Source organism: Lupinus angustifolius, unplaced genomic scaffold (assembly GCF_001865875.1).
Source record: "Lupinus angustifolius cultivar Tanjil unplaced genomic scaffold, LupAngTanjil_v1.0 Scaffold_5_185, whole genome shotgun sequence".
In the NCBI taxonomy this organism is placed as follows: Eukaryota; Viridiplantae; Streptophyta; class Magnoliopsida; order Fabales; family Fabaceae; genus Lupinus; species Lupinus angustifolius.
The window spans coordinates 16,301-25,317 of record NW_017717396.1 but is presented as its reverse complement, the minus strand read 5'-3'; the positions used below and the strand labels follow the sequence as shown (position 1 = coordinate 25,317).

General features: G+C 29.0%; 1 protein-coding gene across 1 annotated transcript; it reads right to left on the bottom strand.

Annotated features, from left to right (window-relative positions):
- Positions 1-6,719: 6,719 nt before the first annotated feature.
- On the bottom strand, positions 6,720-8,382 carry LOC109337388 (heavy metal-associated isoprenylated plant protein 39-like). Its single transcript, XM_019574352.1, has 3 exons — positions 8,228-8,382; positions 7,666-7,741; positions 6,720-7,086 (listed from the first exon to the last, which is right to left on the bottom strand). The coding sequence occupies exons 1-3, from the start codon at positions 8,231-8,233 to the stop codon at positions 6,752-6,754; spliced, it is 417 nt and encodes a 138-aa protein (XP_019429897.1). The 5' UTR covers positions 8,234-8,382; the 3' UTR covers positions 6,720-6,751.
- Between the last annotated feature and the right edge of the window lie 635 nt (positions 8,383-9,017).

Sequence of the window (9,017 nt, the reverse complement as noted above, 5' to 3'; positions counted from 1 at the left end):
AGAGCGATTTAAACAATATTTTTTTAGAATTGTTGATGCATTTTGTAACAAAAAATAATAAAGATACATTGATTTGTATATTATTTAGACTTGTCTACACAATATATCATGTTTTGTTTAACTTAATTGCATTTATCACATTTTTTGTTTAAAAGATTACACTTATTTCTTATCCATGGGTGGTCAATGTAATGAAAGTTTAAAAATATGGGGGTTTGTGTAGGTGTAGAAAAGTGATGGGTGGTTTGTGTAATTTCACTAAAACTCAGGGGGTGTCAGTGTAATTTACTCTAATATTTATGTAGTAATATTGTAATAATTTATATACACTTAGTATATCACTTATTCTTCATTTGAATTACTTTTCTTTTTGTAGAGACAATAATAATTAAAAATTAATGATGAATAATATAATAACAATATATAAAATTCATACATTATCGGTGTATACATCTTTTTCTAAAAAAACAAACGTGTTACTTCTCATGGATCATAATCAATCAACATCTAAAAGGTAAATGGTCGAAAGCTTGTCTCTGAAAAATAATTGGACCTCTCATATACATTTACTTTGCCCCCAAAATAGACCAACTTGTTTATTAAATATGCCAGAAGGCGCTGTTTGTCATTGTCGAATATTAAGACAAATCAAATAAATTAGAAAGGTACTTTTCACTCTTACATATACATTAGAGTGTCCATGATGACATAATGCAATGTTATTTTTGGCTTATTTCAATAGAGTTTCACTTTATCATATGAGCTCCTTAATGCCACCGGAAGAGTCACTAGCCCGAGTATCACATGATGCTGGACATATTATGGGTTTTACTTTATTTATGGATGGAAATTTTATTGAGTTGCTTTAAGTAAATTTATGATAATTATGTTAGAATTTTAGTTAGAATTAAAACTACACTTAGCCTCATCTTCGTACTCCTTTATTATTGCAAATACCACACAAAACTAGCATAAGCAACTTCCACTGTCTTTTTATTGTATTTTTTTTGGTTTATTTAATCTATTAGTCCCCCAAACATTAAAGTATTTTAGTTTTAGTCTCTTAGTTTTTTTTACTAGTTCTCAAATGTTAAAAAGTTTTGGTTTTGTTCAATGTGGTTAGTGAATTTCGACTAATAAGTGTTGATTTGGCTAATAGAATGCCATATCAGCCTAACCACCTATCTAAACTGATGTGAGTTGGTGTCACATAGTTTCAATTTTAAATCCCTGAAAGTTCAACTTATTTCGGTTTTAGAATCTAGAAGTTTCTTTTAGCATGATTAATTGGTAAATGTTGAAATATGATTTTGGTCTCTCACAATAGGAAATCTCTGTTAAGTGTTAATGTGGCTCATGTGAGTACTATGGTCAAAGTGCTCATTTTCATTGAGAATGATCACGAGCTAATTAAAATATTACTTTTTATTATATTTTGTTTTTAAATTTTTTTATATTATATTATACTATATTATTAGTTTGGGATAGAGAATGAGATAACAGTGACGATAAACAATCCGGTCCAAGTTTGAATCCTATGTCATTAAGCAAAGCCAGCGTTCAAAGCCCTTGAGGACACTTAAGCCAACTTTTGGCCTATGTCTAGCTTTCACATCGTCAGCCATATGACAAAATTTATTGTTGCATTTTATTAGTCACATTAGCCATTAACAGGAGATTCTCTGACACTAGGAACTAAAACTAAAAAAACTTGTCAATATTTAAGGATTAGTCACAATGAAAAATAACTTCGAGAAATTAAAACCAAAACATGGTGAAAATTTGATGACAAAAATCTTAAATAAACCTTGTATGTATAGTTCATGTATTTTTCTTGTATTTGGGATAGACATGGATAGACTGTATATGCATAACATCTAGATTAATGGATAATAATAAACTCATAATAGAATATTTAAATACTCAAATAAAAGATAATTAGTTATAAAGCAATAAAAATACATTCAGAAAACTATACAAATATATTTTTTGCATCTTGTCGCCCTTAAAGTCGAGATTAAGAAAATCCAAATAAAAATAGCCCTCATTGCTTTTTTTTATAAATAAATTAATAGCACCAATAAAAAACAAATATGTCAAGTTTTTTGGTTAGTTTGGTTATCCATCCTTAAGATTGGCCCAAGCAACACAAGATAACTATACCAACATTGTTATTTATATAATCAACTCTGTAAAATAGTTTATTTCTTATTTTTAGAGAGAAGGTCTCCCATTTTCCTTTTTTGTTTTACTTCAATTCTAGTAATTCAAATAATGCAATCCCGTTAGAAATTCATAATTTCTAATTAAGGTGGACATTATATATTTAATACAATTATATCGGATATTTATTTTGGGTACAAAATAAGTAATCTAATTACTGGCAACTCATAAGACTTCTAAAAACTGATAACGAATATGGAGTTAATGAGTGAATACCCAACAAGTTGGCCCATAGGGGATAATGAGAACCCTATAAGTTAACACATAAGAAATGATTATGATCTCGAAGACACCAAATCACAAATAGTTTTCACATCTCATCATCAAAGAGAAAATGAAGGTCCCAAAAGGAATTAAGGATTTAGTTGAGGAAAATCATCATACCAAAATTCTCTCGAAAGGTACATCAAATGAGTAGATCATAGAACATGAATTCAAGTATGACTTTGTATCTTTGTTTTACATTATGTGTGAGAATCAATAGATTCAAGATCCCATGATTGATATTTCACCGATCATTAGGAAATATCCAATAAATATTATCAGAGTTTTAGGTTCTGAATTTTATGGTTCTCCATTAAAGATGTTTTTCCCCAAATTTTTATGAACCCAAATTTTTCGATTTTGGGGATTTTTATGCATCCAATGTTGGTTAGGAAAAGCATATATTTAGGATAACTTTTATTTCCTTCTGCTTATTTGAATTATGAGTAATTTGTAGTATGAATCCTTGCAAGATGTGTTGAAGTATATATTCAGATATGTGTATGACCAATGAAGAAACTTTTATGATTCTGTTATGCAATATGTTTATTATATGTGCACTAGTCCTACTGTTGGACATTGACTTTTTGTCACTTTATAATTTTGCAATTTGTGAAAGTATATGTATAAAGTATATACATGTTAAGATGTTTTTTTATTTTATACATATACAATCTGAAATTCATGAGCTTGATTATATTGTGAATTAAAATATACATATATATACATATGTAATCGTTTCCAGCTTGAGGTTGTTATGATATGTGTAATTACCGATTAAAGTTAATATATATATATATATAATGATTATGGTTAATGTTAAAATTATATATATATATATATATATATATATATATATAGTGTTACATATATATTTTAAGATATGCATGGTCATATTCCATTTGGAATTTTTTATAATGATTTGCATATATTCTTTTATGCTTTTCACTCTGAATTTACTTTGTATTTGATTAAGATTGCATCCATTTTTATGTATTGATATATATGTAATATATCTTTTTTTGATTTGGAATTATATTATTGGATTAGATTTATTAATTATAAAAGATATCAAATCTGAAGGTTTTAATTCCAAGATCATAATTTTTTTTATAATGACCCACATTGTTTTCCTTTTGTCTGATAATTATTTTTGAATTAATTGATGCAATATGTTGTCAAAGCCACCTCTATTGTGGAAATTGATTAAGTTTAAACAAATGAGTATGAGATTATTTATGCGAATTGTGTTCAGTCCAAAGGAAGATACAATTTGGCCAAATAATAACATACATGTGATGATAAATAAGTAACAATTATAAAGTTTTTTCCCATGTGAATAATAGTCGGTCCAAAGAAAAACTATTGTTTGACATAACTAATTGTTAATATTTGATCATTACATTGAGAGTATTACTTAGAAATTAATTTCTCTGTCCAAAGACTAGAAGTTGATGTTGTGCTAGGTACCTTGTGATGAGTATATTATGAGAACATGTCTTGTTTTATATATTATATTACTTGTTTGTTTAAATGGTTGCAACACTTATGGTTGATTGCATTAGTTGGTGGTTGATTGCATTATTAAGTGGTTGCTATTGTTGAAGCATTGTTTATGTTTGGATAGCCTACCATGCCATGTTTAATCATGTATTAAATGATAATATTTTTATTAAGGAAAATTCAAAATGACCATTAGTGGAATTCGAAATGTAGTTCTTGTTATGAGAATGATGCAATGCTACTAATATGCTATAATGAATATATGTATTATATGTGGATAAAAATAATATATGTTTTGAATTAAGGTTATGTTGAATGAAACTCAACTAAATGGTTTTTCTTTTAGAAAATAAAATTGATTGATATTTTAAGTGAACCTATTAAACAAGAAGTCGCCCAAAATGACATCTTTTCTATGAATTGTTCATAATAAATGTTAAATGCTAGTGCATATATGTATCCATGCGAGTATTATAATCGGCCCAAAGGAATATTATTATTTAGATGGATTATATACACACACATGATGGTAAACATATGATTATTATAAGGTTGCATATGTAAATGTTAAATCAGTCCAAAGAAAAGTTTATTATTTGACATGCATTATGATTAATGTTTGACCATTACAAACAAGAGTGTCATTAGTGGTTAATATGAAATATCAAGACAATTGTATGTTTTCATTTTATGCGAATAGTGATCGGTCCAAAAGAAGATTACTATTTGGCCTAAATTACAAACATACTTGTAGGAATAAATATGTGATAATCATATGGTTTTCTATGTGAATAATAAGTGGGTCCAAGGAAAGACTTATTGTTTGACAAGACTGGTTATCAATGTTTGATTATTACATTGAATGTACCACTTACAAGTTAATATTTTTGTCCAAATACTAATATTAATGTTGTGCTAGGTAACTCGTGATGTGACTCATCATTATTTGAATTTAAGTATTAAAGTTGAATGTGACTTTAATTGCAATAATGGTTGCAATTTGTTTTGTTTTTTTACTAGTGCTAAAAATATTTATGCTCAAATTAAGAAATCTCATTGTTGAATGAGACAAACTTTAAGGTCTATAAGGAAGTCGTAGAAATTATTCTCGACTGTATGGATTTAGATCTGACACTTCAAGTGGAGAAATCCATTTCTACTTTGGAAATCATCGATGAGGTTAAAAATGAGAAATTAGAACACTCTAAGTGAATGTGTCTAATGATCATGAAACGCTCTATTCTAGAAGCGTTTCAGGACTCTATTTCTGAAGGTCAGAGTGCAAGGAAGTTCCTTGAAGAAATAGAACCATATTTTGACAAAAATGAAAAGGCAAAAACGAATAGCTTTTTGGCTAAACTCATATCCATGAAGTATAAAGGCAAAGAGAACATAAGAGAGTGCATTATGGAGATGTTTAATCTCGCATCAAAACTCAAGTCACTTTAGTTAGAGCTTGGTGATGACTTGTTCGTATACTTGGTTTTGATCTTGCTTCTTCCACACTTCGGGCCATTCAAAATGTGCTATAACACTCAGAAGAACAAATGATATCTCAATGAGTATATATCTCATTATGTGCAAGAGATAGACCAAGCTATTTCTAATTAAGGTGAGCATCATATATTTAATACAATTATATCATGTATTTATTTTGGGTTACAAAATAACTGATCTAATTACTGCAACCCATAAGACAACAGATATAGACTTAATGAGTGAATACCCAACATATTGGCCCATAGAGGATAATGAGAATCTTATAAGTTAACACATAAGGAACGGTTATGGTCCCAAGACACCAAATCACAGGTCATTTTCACCTCTCCCCGTCAGAAAGAAAACGAAGGTCCCAAAAGGAATTAATGATTTGTTTGAGGAAAATCATCGTACCAAAACTCTCTCAAAAGGTACATCAAATAAGTAGATGAGAAAACATTAATTCAAGTATGACTTTGTATCCTTATTTTATATTATGTGTGAGAATCATGAAATTCAAAATCCTAATGATTGATATTTCACCGATCATCAGGAAATATCCAACAATACCTGCTTATAAATCTTAATTTTCACCCCACTGAAGCAACTACGACATGATCAGCTTACAATTATATTCATCAAATTTCTTCTTCAAAGAGACATGCTTCTAATTACAATCTACCTATAGCATATTATCAGCCCACTGGTTTATAAAGGTCACAATCAGCTCCCTCTGATTTCAACGATCACAAAAATAAACTAAAATTCACATCACTATCATATTTCGATTCATGATTAAATTATTTTTCATATGTTGTCTCAAATTAATGAAAACATGATATATTAATTAAATTTTATTATTATTTTTATTTTTATTTTATTATCATTATCCCACCTATCTTTGACAATTCAATTTTTGCAAGGGACGTTTTCATAATCTTTAAGATCTATAATGTTTATGGTCATCTTGGGCCTGTACAGAATGTAGAGTTCAGTCTGATTACGAACACATTAAAAAAAAAGACCTGGTTGACAAGTATACAACATTTTTAATGGCCTATAGTATCACAGAATTTTGAACAAATAGCACAATGAACAAGTTATGCAAGTCACATATTAATTTATTCATCCAAAACCTTTAGAACCCATTTTTATACACCATTAATATTCTTGATTTTTTTAAACCAGTCCATCCAATTTATAATTTACAGGGAAAACACTCCTAACCTTGGTTCATCTCTATGCTATAGAATATACTAATAGTTTTATTAAGCATTTAAATTTAACAAATAGCACAAGCATTTGGGTTCTCTTCTACACTTTGAACATAATAGCATGGAGTAATCTGGGGATTGTATCCTCTATAGAACTTGAAAAACTCAGCAATTTGTTCTTCTTTTTTCTTTTCTTCTTCTTCTTTCTTCTTCTTATCATCGTCTTTTTTACCATCATCTTTTTTGCCTTCTTCTTTCTTCTTCTCTGGCTCTTTTGCTGGCCCAACTGTTAAAATCTCTGTGTGCCATGCTTTTCTTAATTTATCCACTAGTAAGATCAGGTCTATGTCACCCACTATAGTTAGTTTCTTCTCCTTCATGTCCATAGCAATGGAATCAATGCCTACATAGAATATAATTCAATGAAAATTTAACTTTAACAACAACAACAAAAGTTGACTCCTCCAAAGTGAAGAATTGATACTGTTGATACTAAAATCAAGTAAATTTTAACAATCTAATGATTTGTTTTAAGAGGATGAATTTATCATATGATTATCTCAACTTATATGCACGGTAAGTGTGATCGTTTTGACTTAGACTGTGGTCAGTGTGGGATGAATTATTTTATTATTAAAAATATCTTTTAATTTGGTATCGTCTAATACGACCCAAATGCGGTTTGATGCATGCTGTATGATGCAACCACATTATTTTGATTTGGTTTCACACTATAGTTGTAGTGTGATGCAGGTGATCACTACAACTACAATATTGTGGCTACATCATGTGTTGCGGTCCACAATTTATATCACTTTATCCATCATATATAAGTGAAAACTACCGAACATTTAATTAAATAAATATCTCAAAATATCGATTCCTATAATTTGAGTCTATTGATAAAAACCACAATCACAAGATTTGATTTAATCAATTAATCAAAGGAGTTGCAGCATACTAATCTATTCCAAGTAAGAACCTGAGAGGCTACAAACCATTTTCATGGCCTTCTGCTTTTCTTTGTCATCGTGCAAGTCCAACTTCAGCACCACTTTCTGTAACAATAAGACCACAAGATACTATATTATAAGTAAAAACAAATCAGAGATTGATCCAACAAAGCTGGGAAATCTGAGTGTAATGGTTCTTTCCTTTTGTTTTGGGTTGAATAAGATATGTGATTAAGTCAAATTATATTGTGACATACATCTATAGGCATGTCAGAAAATAAACATAATCTGCAATGTTAATCATTATTTCATTAAATAATTTGAAAAAATTAAGAAAATGAGGTCTAGATAGAGATAGAAATTCATCCATGAGGTAAAAGGAAATAGAGTGAAGTTGAGAATATAGATAAATATCAGAATCTAATAAATCAGAGATATTAAACTAAGCCTCCTTATAATATTATGTTGGGATGAAAAAGAAACTGATGGGAAATTGAGAAGGAGAAAATGACATAAAAATATGAAAACAGAACATAATCATTGAACTCTTGCATAAGAAATTGACATGTCATTAAGAGCAAGGAAACTCACCTTCATTTTGACCTTGGGTCACAAGTTTTGTGACAAATTAGAATGTTGAAACTTGATGTTATTTTTAGGAAGATGCAGAGGAAGAAGGAGCAGAGAAAAGATGCAATACAAGTTTGCCTTGTTGAATAAGGTGGAGAGTATATAAAGTTGTTAATAAGGGTGTTTAATATAACTCCAAAACAAGTCAAAAAATATGAAATATACCTTATTAGAGCATGACAATGTTGGAATTTAATTCCCCCCTTAAACATTCCTTACTCTTTATTTTATATTTGTCTTTGTCATAACTTAAAGCAATCCAAGTCAAAAATCCATCTCAATGGTGCAACTCTATCAATTAGTTCATAATCTATAAATAAGAACGAACTTATTTGATCTACTATCCCTAAATAAAAACTCACTTCAACTTGTCTAGGTGATGAACTCACAATAGAAACATTATTATTTCATTGTTTACTTTGAATTTGGTAAACTATATGCTATTAGTTAAAAAATGTATGTACTCCTATTGTATAAGCTATGTATATTGTCACTATATCATCTCTCATTCATATTTAATTTTATGATTAACTCATTAAAAAAATAATTCAAACGAACAGTATAAGACATAATGACAACAAATAAATCTTAACACTCACATTGCATATATATTACCATTTTAATAAATTATTACTTGTCTAAAGTGGGACTATGCGACAAAGAACCAATCAGCCTTCTGACGGGGCTAGCCTTGACCAATCCAAGTAGCAGTACTATTTTTTTACAAGAAAAAAGAATAGTGCTTGCATAA